Below are 17,267 nucleotides of genomic sequence, written 5' to 3' on the forward strand. Positions count from 1 at the left end.
TTCTTTTCATGAGCTTCGGGATTCAAGGCTCGAATTTTGATCAAAATGGCTTTCTTATCCTAGAAGTTCTCTCTCTCTCTCTCTAATGTTTTGGAAGCTCCTAGATGCAAATGACCAGCCCTCAAATGAATTTTCCATATATATTAACGTTAATGGGCCTCATGGGCCGAAATGTAAATGCTTGGATCGGGTCTCAACTTGCTGTCCCGCCAGCCCAACTTGCACCGTCCATAACTCCTTATCCCGATATCATTTTGATGAGCGGTTTGTTGTATTGGAAACTAGACTCGATGAACTTCATTTTAGGCTTTTGAAACACCTTAGAACTCCTCATATACTAGGAGATATGCCTCCAACAATATGGGATAAAAATCTGGTCCGAGATTTTACTGAAGTTGTTCCGATTCATTTCGTTTAGTTTCGTTTAACTTCTAATCCTCTTACAACCCTCATGTAACCTATTATACATACATATACATACTCATATACATACATAACAATCCATACACGTGTCTCGAAGGGTCCGGAGAATCACAATAACCTTAAACATAACTAGAGAACTTACGAAGCTTCGACGAAACCCCAGTCGCAAAAGTACATTCATATCTTTTGTCCATCTTTTATATCATTATTAATAATCTCAAATAATTTAAAAGGTCACTCACATTACCTCGTATACGTACTCATAACACGATTTCAAATTCTTTAGGTTGCCATGTGACCTCGGGATACTTAAGGCAACCATATATATAACGATATTCTTACGAACTCGATTAACTTTCATTGAACTTTCTTAACTCATTCATTCTTGTCTTAATTCAAGTAGCACGGAATCTTACGAGGTGTCACATGACACTTATAGTGGGGATGAGGAAGAATGTGAGGAAGGAGATGACGAGGGCGATCATGAGAATGAACAACATGATAGTGAAGGGGATGGTGTTGAACGTGATGATGAGAATAGTACCTCTCTATGTGGTGTGAAGAACCATGATAAGAAAAGCAATGGATGACCCAAGTCAACGGGAAAATCTCTTCCATTCCAAGTGCATCATTAACCAAAACACTAGCATCATGATCATTAATAGTGGGAGTTGTGCCAATGTTGCTAGTACCACCCTTGTTGATTTCTTGAAACTTCCCACCAACCGTCATAAAAACCCTTACAAACTTCAATGGCTCAATGAATGTGGTGAATTAAAGGTGACTCGGCAAGCTATCATCAAATTCACGGTTGGGAAGTATCACGATGAGGTGTTATGTGATGTTGTGCCTATGCAAGCGTGTCATCTTCTACTTGGCCGACCATGGCAATATGATAGGTCCGTCAACCATAATGGGAGAACTAACCAATACACCGTTGTCCACAATGGTGTCAAACATGTCTTGAATCCCATGACCCCCTCCCAAGTGGGTGAGATCTATAACAAAATGAGGGAGTTGAAGGAGAAAGGTCATAGTACATTGCAAAAGAAGAATGTGGGAAAAGGAGTAGAGGAGAGTAGTTCTCAAGAGGTGAGTGGAAAGAAAGGAGAGCTTAGAGGAAAAACCAAGGTGTCTCTTTTGGCGAATTGTGGATAAATTAGGGAGGAATTGGGGGAGCGTCAACCGATGATTCTCCTCATGCATTGGGACTATGCATTGCAAGCTAATGAACTAACCCCTTCGTTTCCTAGTTCTATTTCTTCTCTTTTGCAGGAATTTGATGATGTGTTCCCAACGGAACTCCCAAAGGGGTTACTACCCTTGAGGGGAATTGAACACCAAATTGACTTTGTCCCGGGGTCTCAATTGCCAAACAAACCGGCTTATAGAGCCAACCCGAATTACACTAAGGAGCTTTAAAGGCAAATGGATGAGCTCCTTGAAAAGGGAGTTGTGCGAGAAAGTATGAGTCCTTGTGCCGTGCTGTCACGACCCAGCCCCGTGGGCCGTGACTGGTGTCCTATTTGGACACCCATACGTACCTACCTGTCAGATCCGATATACCAACCGGCTAATTCCATTTAAACATATATAAATTCATACAGATATAAGGTGCATCGCACGAACATACATATACAGATATACATACTGAAACCTGTACAGAAGCCGTTAGGGCTATTATGTCAGACAAAATCGTATATCGCACATACCTACCGGACAGTGACAACCCACAACCCACAAACATGTCTGCAGACCTCTAACATACAGAACAGAATCAGAAGACGGGACAGGGCCCCGCCATACCCAAATGATCATATATACAGAACAAACAGACAACAAAAGATATATACCAAAAGTATGACTCCGGATCAAAGGGAGCTCTCCAAACGACAGATCGATAACCTAAGCGGCGGCGTACGGCGCGCGCGTACGCACTGTGGGCATGTAACACGACCCCCGAAGAACGGGGGTCGGTACGAAGATGTACCGAGTATGTAAAGCGGAAACAAAATATACATAATTAAAATAACCGTAGTCGGATATGTAAAATCGCAGTGGGCAAGTACGTAAATAGAGCGGACGAATCGGATTCATAGCGGGGTCGGACTTACATAGCGTACGGACGAGTCGCCATAGCGTAGTCGGACTTACGAGTGTACGTACGAATCATAAGCGCAGTCGGACTTACGGAGCGTACGGACGGAATCTTATTATGTCGGATTTAGGAATTGCGGTCGACGAGGCACAATGTAGATCGAAATACGAAGTCCCACGACGGACTCTCGTAACCGGATCTCAAATGTATGTCGGACGGAATCGAGTCCGAATCGGACGTACGAGCGCAACGGCATAATCATGCATGCGAGTCATAATCATATACGGACATACATATCGATATCAAATCCCAATCACATACAAACGGATCCCGGCCCCTTTAATAAGGGACGCGGTATGAACCCGGCCCTCGTAGTACGGGACGCGGTGGATAGACGAGAATCGGATCAAATGCCATCTGGCCGCCATCCGTAATATCACATAATCGGATCATATCGGATCATATCGGATACAGACGGATCCCGGCCCGCACAATCCGAGGGACGCGGTGAACAATGCGGTGAAGTGCGAATTACGTAACGGCCGGGCGCGGTGAAGGAAGCATTGAGACATCCACGAACAGTATCCATGAGAAACCATATACAACGGACCGACATACGGACTTAATAAAGCGAAATCGTTCGAAAACGGATCCAAATCGAGTAATCGGATTGTGTCGAACGAGTGTCCGGTAATCGTTCCGGATATCGGACTAATATCAAGATTCGGATGGATGATCATAATACTCGTTAATTAACGGAAGCATAATTAAGAGTTACTTATGAAAAAACGAACAGAAACAGATCGATTTGAACCATACCGAGAGTATCAGGGTATTGTGGGCCCACCTCGGACCCAACCATAGTAAAATACGTAAATTATAGATAATAAACCTTAGGGAGTCGTCCATAATCATCCTAGAGTGTTTCGACTCCATTTATGGAAGTTGCATACTTATAGGTCAATTTTAGAAGAAGTTGGTTCAGTCTTACTGACGGATTTTGCGCTAATTTCAATCTCGAATTATGAGAAGCAGAAGTGTCATCGAGGCTCGCTGTCAAGCCTGTTAGACTCAGAACATGCCAAAGAATAAAAGGGCAAGGCTTTACATACCTTGATTGTGCCTTACGCTCGTCCAATCTCAATTCCCGTTTCGTCAGAAATCTGCAAATGGTCACTCTTACCAGTTACTATTCATGCAAGTTAACATTTCACTCTTGGGTTTCTATTTGGCTACCGAAATTTCGGCAGCACTTCCCCTATAAATATGACACCCCCGAGATTCAACTCGGCTCAAAAACAACAACAACAACCAAACAACATCCTTAACAACAACAACAATCGAACTAAAATGCATTCTAACATGAATAGTACTACTTTCTTCATAATATCACAACTTCCATTCTAACTTCAACAATGCAACCCAAAGCTACCAAACTACATTATTTTCCTTCCAAACTTATTAACGATAACCATAATTCATATTTAAACCTTACTTCCATACTTATACAAAAAAATCACATAAAATTCACCAAATTCCCCATAACAACATACAACCATTTTCGATGCCGTTTCAATTCATTAAACCTTTATTTATGTCATAAGAATCATCACAACACAACTAACATATCAAACAAAATAATTCATGTTCATTCCAATCTTCCACAACTCACGGCCAACTTCCATATTTCCCAACTTTCACTAATTTATTCAACTTTCATTTCCAATACAATTTTCACCATAACTACAACTAAATTACACAATAATATTCAACATATTTTTCATGCACAACTATGTACATACACGGCCACATCTATATATATACATATACACGGCTAAGCACATACACACCACCACTCCATGATTCTCTTCTAGTTTCAATCCTCATAACATGTATACTTATTCCATAACATAAAACATGGAAATCTTACCTTTTTCCAATAAATTCTTCTTGCCACCAAATTCACTTTCTTGCCAAACCAATTATACCATCTTGGAGAGGAACTTGAGCTTAGTAGTAATTCCAAGAGGGACGGATTTTTGAACCAAGGAATTGAGCTCCAAGAATTTTTCTTCTTTTTCTTTCTCTCTTTCCTCTCTTGGCCGATTCTCTCTTCTCTTTTTTTTGATTTTTCCTTTGTTTCTCTTGAAGTTTCTTGAAGGTTAGGCCCTTAAATACATATTAATCACATGCAAAATTAATTAATTTTCCATGGGCTTGGCCTTCATGGCCGGTTGGGCCTCCCTTGTTTGGGCCTTGTTTCTTATTATTTTTTTTTTGAGCCCAAATCTTCATGAATCACATTTTGCAATTTCCGCAATAAATTTCCAAAATTCCAATTTTGCCCTTAGGCCTTCTCCGGTGTTTTCACGTTCAAATTTCCATAACCGACATACACATACTAAGAAAATTTCAAACTGTTATAGCCTGTACTTCGTGCGTTCGGACATTTTGTGATAGTCGTGGAATGTTGGGAAGTAAGACTATTTTCCAAATGATTTTAATGTGTAAGTGGGTTATGAATATTGTTTACGAGTATTATTAGTATGGAAATGTTGAGAAAGACTAAGGGTAAAAAGAGGAATTCGCAAAACGGTTCATGGAAATAATGCGGAAGGCCATGGGCAAAACGGAAATTTCACACAAGGATCAGGGATAAAGATTATATTATCTCGAGTATGAGAATGTATATATATGGCATTTGGAGGGCGTAGGAAGTAAATCGGTTAACGTGATCACTCGAGGATAGCCCTCGTAACCATAAGCCAAGGTGGGGCCCACCCATCGAGATTTTATAAAAGACATATAAAGAGATATATGGGTAGTACATGTGAAGTTGAGCAAGTCTTAAGAAGGACCCATAAGCCAAAAATGAGTGTAAGCCCTCCAAAAGGACGATTTAAGAAAACGTTTCCGGATGACCTGACTTGGAGGGGCAAAAACGGCATGATACGTTTGGCATTTGGGAAAACCCCCCAGAAATAAAAGTTGTAGATAATTAAATTAGCTTTCCAACGGTAGGTTGTGGACCCTCACACGATGTCGGAATCAAAAGTTATGACCAATTTAAGAGAGAGACCTTAAGCTGCCAAAAATAATAAAGAAAACTCCGCTGGCCCCACAGGGGAGGTCGGTGAAACCGACCTAGGGAGGCTATAAAGACCCCATAAGTCTCATATTTTCAGCATAATAGTATTCCAAAAGTCCTAGAAGCCTCTCAAAATTTCTCCCAAACATTATAGTCCGATAAATCGAGAATTTAACAAGATTTCGCCAAACTAGTCCGTGAAAGGTGATTGTTCTTCCTTCTACTCAAGTGTGGCGTTGGAGAAAATTTATGTGGCTGAGTTTCTTCAAGTATAAGGTATTTTATTCATCCCATATCTTGTCTTGAGTTTATTTTAAGGTCTAGCAAGCTTTAAAAAACGAAAATAGTTATGGAGAAGGGTTATACAGTGTTGTGTTGAAGCTATTGTGTTTATGGACTGTTTGAACATGTTGTGGCCGTGTGTATGGACTGATTTATATATGTAAAGATGGTATATAATATTGTTAGTTTGTTGACAAGATTATACTCCTTGATTGGGACGAAAGGAAGTGCATATTGTTGTTGTATGTTGAAAAACATCGTGTGGGATGTTTATGGAACATATTGTTATGAATAAAAGTGTTGTGATGTTGATAATTTGGCCGGGTTGAATTCCCGGATTGTTGTTGATTGAAATTGGCCAAGTTGAACTTGGTGGGATAGAGCATTTACAGGGGAAATGCTGCCGAAATTTCGGTAGGCAAGTGTTATCTTAAGATTCAATTTCTAAATGCTCTAATTAAGGTTTGGTAAATGTGACCAATTTGTAGATTTTGGTGGATTTGGAACTTGAATTTGGAGTCGCATTAGAAGCATAAAAGGTATGTAAGGCTTACCCCTTCTTTCTATGGCATGTCTTAGACGTAATAAGCTTGAATACGTGTCTGGGGGACAATCCCTTTCCTAGAAATCCGAGATTGAAAATAGTTACTATTCATTCAGTGGAATTGAAACATATGTTCGCGAATAGTTGAGAAAAAGGTCTAAACACCTAGAACTCGCAAGAGTAGGGCCTGTTTTTACCCTAAAACTCTCATACGTCTTGTCATGAAACGTGTTACATGTACGCCGCCTCATTTGACTCGAGGTGGGCCCACTATTCCCTAATTTCCTCCTATGGCTCCCTTCGGTTTATTTCAATACTACAGTTAAAGGAAACTTTTGGATATTATTCCGACTACTAAATAAGAATTGTTTTAACTAAACCCTTGACCCCAATGCATGATTTTCTTTTCTAAAAGTTTACAAATGTTTTCCAAAATATTCTTTTTTCTTCAAAAACCAGCTTTACAATATTGAAAGTCTTAATGACTAAAGCAATGACTATGATCCTACGATGACTATGACTCTACGATGCCTATGATCCTATGATGCCTATGATCCTATGAATACTATGATCCCATGACGACTACGATCCTATGAAGATCGTGATCCTATGAATGCTATGATCCTATGAATACTATGGTCCTATGATGCCTATGATGCTATGATGCCTATGCTTCTATGACAACTATGATTCTATGATACGATATGTTATGTCTATGACCCGATATGCTATGACATGTTCTACGTTGATAGTCTCGCCTTATGATTATCGTTCCTCCAAGGTGAGACAAAGCGTCCATGATTACTCCATAATGCGATCGGAGGGTTCCGACCTTACATCACTCCGACAAGTACATGATTTTCCTTGGGCTCCCCCGCATGCTAAATATGAACATGGGTTGGGGGGATGGGAACTATGCATACTTGGGAATTGGGAAGGAAACTATGTTTCATTGCCACGGTCAGTGTTGCTTATCATCCGGACGCGGGATGCCCGGACGCGGGATTTATGGCGTAGCCGGAGTATTCGGCGCTATGTGGGCGGCGCGCCTCGCGCGGTACTATGACCCGATATGACCAAATAAGCATGCATGACATCCGCCCCCTGTGGGCACTCATATGCACAAAGTTACTCGCTATCCTATGGTATGTTCTATGTTCTCCATACGCAAAGATATGATTCCTATGTACAGTCAGCGATTGACATGACATGTTCTATGTTTCTATGCGGTTATTGTTCATGTATACATTTCTTACTATGTTACTATTCATGCCTTACATACTCGCACATTGTTCGTACCGACCCCTCTTCTTCGGGGTGCGTTTCATGCCGCGCGAGTGCACACCCGTACGACGCAAAGTTAGTATAGAAGATGTCCGGCGGAGTTGGTAGGCTCCACTTGTCCGGAGTCCGCCGAGTCGATTATATGTCTTGTACGCGCTTTGTTCGAAGTTAGAGACTTTGCAGACAGAGTCGTGGGTATTGGGTTGTCATATGTAAGCGGCTCCAGCAGCCGATATGTTATTATGATTCGTGTCACGAGTCTTATATGATGTCAGATTTTATTTATGAAAAAAAATGTTCTATGTATTCTTTCTAACTGATTCATAAAGTCATCGTGTAATAAGAGTTAGCGGTTCGCTCGGCTCCGAATATGGGGTCGGTGCCCATCACACCCCGCAAGACCGGGGTGTGACAAAGTGGTATCGAGCAGGTCGGTCAAGGGTTGTCCGCAAAGTCGTGTCCGGTAGAGTCCGCGTTTATGGGTGTGAAGCCGGCCACATCTATAGACGAGTGAGGCTACGGGGCATCTAGGAATGGTTGACCTTCTTTCTTTCATTAGATCGTGCGATAGGGCCAAGTCATAGGAAATAAAAATTCCTTACACTCATCGTTGATTTCCGCAGCGCCCGCATCGATGGAAAAGGCGAATGTCGTTATGGAAGTCGAGAGAGGTAAAACCGGACCGATATATTTATTCTCGTTACGTGGAGCTGGGCGCCAGACAAGAAATAGTTATACATGCAGGCGGAAGGCGAACATCAGGAATTAAAAAGGGCAAAACGGTCATTGTAGAAGAAAGGGCGTATTACGAAGATATCTCGGAAGTTGTAAAGTTTTGATTGGCTTCGGCTCGAGTAGTAAAGGCCATGTGAGAAAGTGGACGCAAAAATATCGCGTTAAGGCACCGGATTCCACCAAAGTTTCGAGGTTAAGCGTGCTCGGGTGGGAGGGGTGACCGGGAAGTTTACAAGAAATGCTACATATTCGGACATAAGAGACAAATGGGAAATTAGCGTAGCCTAAGGAAAACTAGAGTATATGGAATGGCTGGAAACCTTAAGAGGACGCGTAAGACGAGGTGAATTAGCTCGGAAAAGAGATGGAAAATGTATTACAGCTTTAGAATTAGGATAGGCTTGAACAGCGTTTGGAAGCATTTTATGGGTTAGTGGATAACATATATATATGTATAAAGGTGTGGGACATTCCATATGATTGTATCGGTGGACATGTGAATCCCAGAGAACCGAAGTTACGATACAAAAGGCATTAATCGAGTAAGGGTACCGAAGTTCGAGTGATAGCAAGAGTAAATGATACAAGTGTTGCAAAGTAAATTTGTTATTATTCTACTATAGATTGAGATTGGGAATGAGGATATGAGACGAAGTGCACATAGATAATGGTATAGGTACACTCCAAAAGGGGGAGAACGGATGATCCGGAAAGGACAAAGATAATGAGTGGGCGCGGTAGATTAGAAAATCTATGACATGGAATAAGGACTCGTAAAGCCCACGAAATCCGATTATAAAGGAAATGAGGTAAAGGATAAGGAATGGGCTCGAAGGAAAGGACAACGATAAAAGAATTCTCCGAAACGTTACAAGACCCTATAAGATCAGTTGAACATTCGAGGACGAATGTTCTAAAGGGGAGGATGTTATAGCCCGTACTTCGTGCGTTCGGACATTTTGTGATAGTCGTGGAATGTTGGGAAGTAAGACTATTTTCCAAATGATTTTAATGTGTAAGTGGGTTATGAATATTGTTTACGAGTATTATTAGTATGGAAATGTTGAGAAAGACTAAGGGTAAAAAGAGGAATTCGCAAAACGGTTCATGGAAATAATGCGGAAGGCCAGGGGCAAAACGGAAATTTCACACAAGGATCAGGGATAAAGATTATATTATCTGAGTATGAGAATGTATATATATGGCATTTGGAGGGCGTAGGAAGTAAATCGGTTAACGTGATCACTCGAGGATAGCCCTCGTAACCATAAGCCAAGGTGGGGCCCACCCATCGAGATTTTATAAAAGACATATAAAGAGATATATGGGTAGTACATGTGAAGTTGAGCAAGTCTTAAGAAGGACCCATAAGCCAAAAATGAGTGTAAGCCCTCCAAAAGGACGATTTAAGAAAACGTTTCCGGATGACTCCGACTTTGGAGGGGCAAAAACGGCATGATACGTTTGGCATTTGGGAAAACCCCCATAAATAAAAGTTGTAGATAATTAAATTAGCTTTCCAACGGTAGGTTGTGGACCCTCACACGATGTCGGAATCAAAAGTTATGACCATTTTAAGAGAGAGACCTTAAGCTGCCAAAAATAATAAAGAAAAACTCCGCGGGCCCCACAGGGGGGAGGTCGGTGAAACCGACCTAGGGAGGCTATAAAAGACCCCATAAGTCTCATATTTTCAGCATAATAGTATTCCAAAAGTCCTAGAAGCCTCTCAAAATTTCTCCCAAACATTATAGTCCGATAAATCGAGAATTTAACAAGATTTCGCCAAACTAGTCCGTGAAAGGTGATTGTTCTTCCTTCTACTCAAGTGTGGCGTTGGAGAAAATTTATGTGGCTGAGTTTCTTCAAGTATAAGGTATTTTATTCATCCCATATCTTGTCTTGAGTTTATTTTAAGGTCTAGCAAGCTTTAAAAAACGAAAATAGTTATGGAGAAGGGTTATACAGTGTTGTGTTGAAGCTATTGTGTTTATGGACTGTTTGAACATGTTGTGGCCGTGTGTATGGACTGATTTATATATGTAAAGATGGTATATAATATTGTTAGTTTGTTGACAAGATTATACTCCTTGATTGGGACGAAAGGAAGTGCATATTGTTGTTGTATGTTGAAAAACATCGTGTGGGATGTTTATGGAACATATTGTTATGAATAAAAGTGTTGTGATGTTGATAATTTGGCCGGGTTGAATTCCCGGATTGTTGTTGATTGAAATTGGCCAAGTTGAACTTGGTGGGATAGAGCATTTACGGGGGGAAATCTTTGAAATTTCGGTAGGCAAGTGTTATCTTAAGATTCAATTTCTAAATGCTCTAATTAAGGTTTGGTAAATGTGACCAATTTGTAGATTTTGGTGGATTTGGAACTTGAATTTGGAGTCGCATGAGAAGCATAAAAGGTATGTAAGGCTTACCCCTTCTTTCTATGGCATGTCTTAGACGTAATAAGCTTGAATACGTGTCTGGGGGACAATCCCTTTCCTAGAAATCCGAGATTGAAAATAGTTACTATTCATTCAGTGGAATTGAAACATATGTTCGCGAATAGTTGAGAAAAAGGTCTAAACACCTAGAACTCGCAAGAGTAGGGCCTGTTTACCCTAAAACTCTCATACGTCTTGTCATGAAACGTGTTACATGTACGCCGCCTCATTTGACTCGAGGTGGGCCCACTATTCCCTAATTTCCTCCTATGGCTCCCTTCGGTTTATTTCAATACTACAGTTAAAGGAAACTTTTGGATATTATTCCGACTACTAAATAAGAATTGTTTTAACTAAACCCTTGACCCCAATGCATGATTTTCTTTTCTAAAAGTTTACAAATGTTTTCCAAAAATATTCTTTTTCTTCAAAAACCCAGTTTTACAATATTGAAAGTCTTAATGACTAAAGCAATGACTATGATCCTACGATGACTATGACTCTACGATGCCTATGATCCTATGATGCCTATGATCCTATGAATACTATGATCCCATGACGACTACGATCCTATGAATACTATGGTCCTATGATGCCTATGATGCTATGATGCCTATGCTTCTATGACAACTATGATTCTATGATACGATATGCTATGTCTATGACCCGATATGCTATGACATGTTCTACGTTGATAGTCTCGCCTTATGATTATCGTTCCTCCAAGGTGAGACAAAGCGTCCATGATTACTCCATAATGCGATCGGAGGGTTCCGACCTTACGTCACTCCGACAAGTACATGATTTTCCTTGGGCTCCCCCGCATGCTAAATATGAACATGGGTTGGGGGGGATGGGAACTATGCATACTTGGGAATTGGGAAGGAAACTATGTTTCATTGCCACACAGTCGTTGGCTTATCATCCGGACGCGGGATGCCGGACGCGGGATTTATGGCGTAGCCGGGTATTCGGCGCTATGTGGGCGAGCGCCTCGCGCGGTACTATGACCTCGATATGACCAAATAAGCATGCATGACATCCGCCCCCAGGGGCACTCATATGCACAGGTTACTCTGCTATCCTATGGTATGTTCTATGTTCTCCATGCAGTATATGATTCCTATGTACAGGTCACAGATTGACATGACATGTTCTATGTTTCTATGCGGTTATTGTTCATGTATACATTTCTTACTATGTTACTATTCATGCCTTACATACTCAGTACATTGTTCGTACTGACCCCTCTTCTTCGGGGGCTGCGTTTCATGCCGCGTTGTGCACACCCGTACGACGCAAAGTTAGTATAGAAGATGTCCGCGGAGTTGGTAGGCTCCACTTGTCCGGAGTGCCGCCGAGTCGATTATATGTCTGTACGCTTTGTTCGAAGTTAGAGACTTTGCGGACGAGTCGTGGGTATTGGGTTGTCATATGTAAGCGGCTCCGTTGTACCGATATGTTATTATGATTCGTGTCACGAGTCTTATATGATGTCGATTTTATTTATGAAAAAAAATGTTCTATGTATTCTTTCTAACTCGATTCATAAAGTCATCTGTGTAATAAGAGTTAGCGGGTTCGCTCGGCTCCGAATATGGGGTCGGGTGCCCATCACACCCCAGTAAGACTGGGGTGTGACACAAACATAGCCTTCTTTCTCATAATTCACAATTATTTCGAATTTTCCGATTATGCAAAAAGACGGGATATAACATCCTCCCCCCCTTTTAAAACATTCGTCCTCGAATGTTAATTGAACCTCATGGTAGATCAAAATCAGTCGGGGAGGTCTTCTTGCCATTTACTTACTTGCACTTGATCAAAGAACTTGTAAAGGCCTTCATTTTCCAATTTCATCCATCTTCCTTCGATACCACCGCATTAGGGCTGTTCGCATCGTCTCAAATTGGATATACGGCGGACAGAATCTTAACCAGAACCAGAAGATCAAACGGACGTCAGACGGAGTCATATCCGGAGCCAGAAGCACGAAAGTGCGACAAACAGAAGCATAATCCGACGTTGTCTTAAGCGGTTTCAAAATCAGAGCCAGACGTATAGAAGATATCGACGGATCTATAATCGAGTCGGAACCGTGATGAGAAATCACGGGGTTTCGAAATCGAGTCGAACATGTAGACACATACATAATCAAATTCAAGGATCGACGGACGTGCGTATACATATTCATATTAAGATCGTGATCGGGCTTAAAGTAAATATATCGAGGCCGATTAATATACAAAAGTCGAGAGCCTTTAAATTTATAAAACGATTTGAAAAAATCTTAACTATTACCGAAGGATATCGTTCACGAGAAGCTTTCATATCACTTATGGAACGGAGTTGGATGCACGGAGATATACTAAACGTAGGCAAACGTAATCTTTATGATCAAAGCACAAAGTAGATTAAATAAGACAAAACGAAAGGAACCTTGGGACTAAAAATGTGGCGTACGTAATCGATCGGAGATATTAGAATATGGTTAACTTTACACGGCTATGGAGTCATCATATATTTTTCGGAAAAAGATTAATTCCATCACATTTGTCCACATTTGGATATTCGAATAGCCGACTAACAAAAGCGTATGTGCGGATTCGAAGGACCGCTCGAATAGGGCTCGCGCGACCCCGCCGCGACCCCGCGCGATAACCCCGGGCCGGCAAATTCCGCCCTAGTATCGCGGGACATGTCGAGGGAGAAGAGGGATAGGCGACATAACCCGCATCGGGCCGAGCCACCGAACCGCCCCGTACGGCACTAATCTCACAATATGATCCGGACTACCAAAGGTAAATAGATTCTAAGTATTTAGCACTCCCCGGATGGGGCTTACCGACAATAAGTACATCGGGGCATAGGTGGCCTATACATATGAACCCCTAGAATTGCGGTCTCGGCTCGAAAACCGGCCAACAACGGACCCGCAACATCGACAATCACCATAAGCTCCGGCGATGGCACAAATAGTCTCCTTTCTACATAGTTCAATACATTTCCATCCAAACTTCACATCATCAAACTAATATCAACATTTTTCCCTATATCATTAACTAACTCGGAGATCCTCAAATATTTCAATAACATTTCAAGCAACCCTCAAGAATATCCATACCGCCAATTCCATATTCTATCCAAAGACTTCAACAAATGGGATCGAAACTACATCAAATCATCTTGTTTTCTTCCATCCATTCCTCCATAATTCACCAGATCTCGGCGCATATTTATATAAAAATCAAACTCACAAATTTGCCATAATGACATACATGCCATTTCAATGCCAAAAAACCATCTTGCCCGTCGGCTTACATTATAGAAAGTCATAACAACACAACTCCCACGTAAACAAAATAAATCCATCATTGTTCCCCATAACCCCAAGACTCATACCATTTATGGCGACATCCCTAACTTCATCCAAGCTCGACAACTCGGTCGGCGAAGCCCGACCAATCCCAACGAGCGCCGCAACGCCGAATAAAATCATAAGGGTCCTCATCGGGCTTAGACCCGAAAAACTCGGGGGACCACATGCACAAGTCGCGAACCCACTTTGTCACTTCCATATTTCTATATCACCGCCCTCTCGTCCGTGTCCGCGATAACACAAACAGCCCATCATATCGTAGTAAACAACCGGATGCCTCCCTTACGTCCCGTCCTCCGCCCCGGCCGGGGAACTCAAGCCGGAGATTGATGAAACTAATGCTCAATCTTCCAAAACCTCATCCGGTAGAGGGCCGAACCCTCCGAGGAATGCACACGGCGTGGTTTGGAAGCACGAGCCCGGGACAAAAATCTCGGTATCCGGATAGTCTCTCCCTCCTTCTTCGCTTTGCTTTGTTCGGCGCCCGCCGCTTTCTTCGGAGGCATTACCGAAAATATGAAAGTTCGTCGGGGGAAAACATTTGATAATAATTGCCCCCTTTAGCGCATTATCTAAGGCCAAAGAAAGGGTAACATAACATCCTAGATGTCTCAGCAGCCTCCCGTTTATAGACGTGGGGCCCAACACACCTTATATATATATATATATTTTTTTTACATTCCGAGAACCGAGCCTCTGATACCACTTTTGTCCACGACCCGGCTAGTCCGTGGGTCGTGGCGGTGTCCTATTTGGACACCCATACGTACCTACTCGTCGATCCGATATACTATTTTTCTAATTCCATTTAAACATATATAAATTCATACATGATATATAAGGTCGCACGAACATACATATACGTATATACATACCGAAATACGTACGAAGAGCCGTTGGGGCTATTATGTCCTTTAAAATCGTATATCGCACATACCTACCGGACGGTGACAACCCACGACCCACAAACATGTATGAGTACCTCTAACATAAACCGTAAATCGAGAAGACGGGACGGGGGCCCCGCCATACCCAAATGATCATATATACGAACAAACAGACAACAAAAAGATATATATACCAAAAGTATCGACCGGATGAAGAGGGAGCTCTCCAAACAACGGCACGATAACCTAAGCGGCGGCGACCGTGCGCGCGTGCGCGCTTCTCATAAGTGGGCATGTAACACGATGTCCCCCGAAGAATAGGGGTTTTAGAAGATGTACCGAGTATGTAAAGCGGAAACAAAATATACATAATTAAAATAACCGAGTCGGATATGTAAAATCGTAGCATAGGCGAGCTTACTTCCAAATAGTTTGATACGAATCGGATTCATAGCGGGATCAGACTTACATAGCGTACGTACACGTCATAAGTGATATTTTCGGACTTACGAGTGTACGGACGAGAATCATAAGCGCAGTCGGACTTATCCGTATATGAGCGTACGTCGACGTAATCTTATTATGTCCCATTTAGGAAGCTTTTGTCTTACGGAGGCACAATGTAGATCGAAATACGAAGCTCAACGGACGGACCTCATACGAACCAACGTATCTGAATGTATGCGATTAATCGGTAGTCCGAATCGTACGTACGTATTCGTAATAGTACGTAATCATGCATACGAGTCATAATCATATACGGACATACATATCGATATCAAATCCCAATCACATACACTATCCCGGCCCTTTAATAAGGGACGCGGTAACAATCCGGCCCTCGTAGTACGGGACGCGGTGGATAGACGAGGATCGAGATCAAATGCCATCACCTGCCGCCATCCCCGTAATATCACATAATCGAGATCATATCCAAAAGTTAGCCGTATACTACGGATCCCGCCCGCACAACGAGTGGACGCGGTGAACATTATCTGGGAAGCGCACGAATTACATAATCCGGCCCGGCGTAGTTCTATCCGGAAGGAAGCATTGAGACATCCACGAATAGATCCATGAGAAACCATATACAACGAGATCGACATACGTACTTAATAAACCGAAATCGTTCGTAAAATCGTATCAAATCGTAGTAATCGAGCCTTTGTGTCGAACGCAGTGTCCTAATCGTTCTTGATATCGGACTAATATCAAGATTCGTATGGATGATCATAATACTCGTTAATTAACGGACATAAGCATAATTAAGAGTTACTTATGAAAAACGAACAGAACCGTCCGTATCGATTTGAACCATACCGAGAGTATAGGGTATTGTGGGCCCACCTCGGACCCAACCATAGTAAAATACGTAAATTATAGATAATAAACCTTAGGGAGTCGTCCATAATCATCCTAGAGTGTTTCGACTCCATTTATGGAAGTTGCATACTTATAGGTCAATTTTAGAAGAAGTTGGTTCCATCTTACCGACGATTTTGCGCTAATTTCAATCTCGAATTATGAGAATGTATGTCATCGAGGGCCGTCAAGCCCGTTAGACTCGGAACATGCCAAAGAATAAAAGGGCAAGGCTTTACATACCTTGATTGTGCCTTACGCTCGTCCAATCTCAATTCCCGTTTCGTCGAAATGCACGCAAATGGTCACTCTTACCGCTACTATTCACAAAGTTAACATTTCACTCTTGGGTTTCTATTTGGCTACCGAAATTTCGGCAGCACTTCCCCTATAAATATGACACCCCCGAGATTCAACTCGGCTCAAAACACCAACAACAACAACCAAACAACATCCTTAACAACAACAACAATCGAACTAAAACGCATTCTAACATGAATAGTACTACTTTCTTCATAATATCACAACTTCCATTCTAACTTCAACAATGCAACCTAAAGCTACCAAACTACATTATTTTCCTTCCAAACTTATTAACGATAACCATAATTCATATTTAAACCTTACTTCCATACTTATACAAAAATCACATAAAATTCACCAAATTCCCCATAACAACATACAACCATTTTCGATGCCGTTTCAATTCATTAAACCTTTATTTATGTCATAAGAATCATC

At 41.7% G+C, this 17,267-nt stretch overlaps 1 protein-coding gene across 1 annotated transcript; it reads left to right on the plus strand.

The window, feature by feature from the left end:
• Positions 1-1,074: 1,074 nt before the first annotated feature.
• LOC132037119 (uncharacterized) lies at positions 1,075-1,845 on the plus strand. Its single transcript, XM_059427580.1, has 2 exons — positions 1,075-1,515; positions 1,699-1,845. Exons 1-2 carry the CDS (start codon positions 1,075-1,077, stop codon positions 1,843-1,845), a joined length of 588 nt encoding a protein of 195 aa, XP_059283563.1.
• Positions 1,846-17,267: the final 15,422 nt, after the last annotated feature.

The sequence above is a fragment of the Lycium ferocissimum genome, chromosome 11 (assembly GCF_029784015.1).
Source record: "Lycium ferocissimum isolate CSIRO_LF1 chromosome 11, AGI_CSIRO_Lferr_CH_V1, whole genome shotgun sequence".
Classification (NCBI taxonomy): Eukaryota; Viridiplantae; Streptophyta; class Magnoliopsida; order Solanales; family Solanaceae; genus Lycium; species Lycium ferocissimum.

Bases quoted from the DNA above. Each gene is read 5' to 3' on its own strand.
- LOC132037119 (XM_059427580.1), top strand. From the start codon at position 1,075: ATGATCATTAATAGTGGGAGTTGTGCCAATGTTGCTAGTACCACCCTT. The intron at 1,516-1,698 runs GTGAGTGGAAAG...TCTCTTTTGCAG, and splicing joins AGGAGAGTAGTTCTCAAGAG to GAATTTGATGATGTGTTCCC.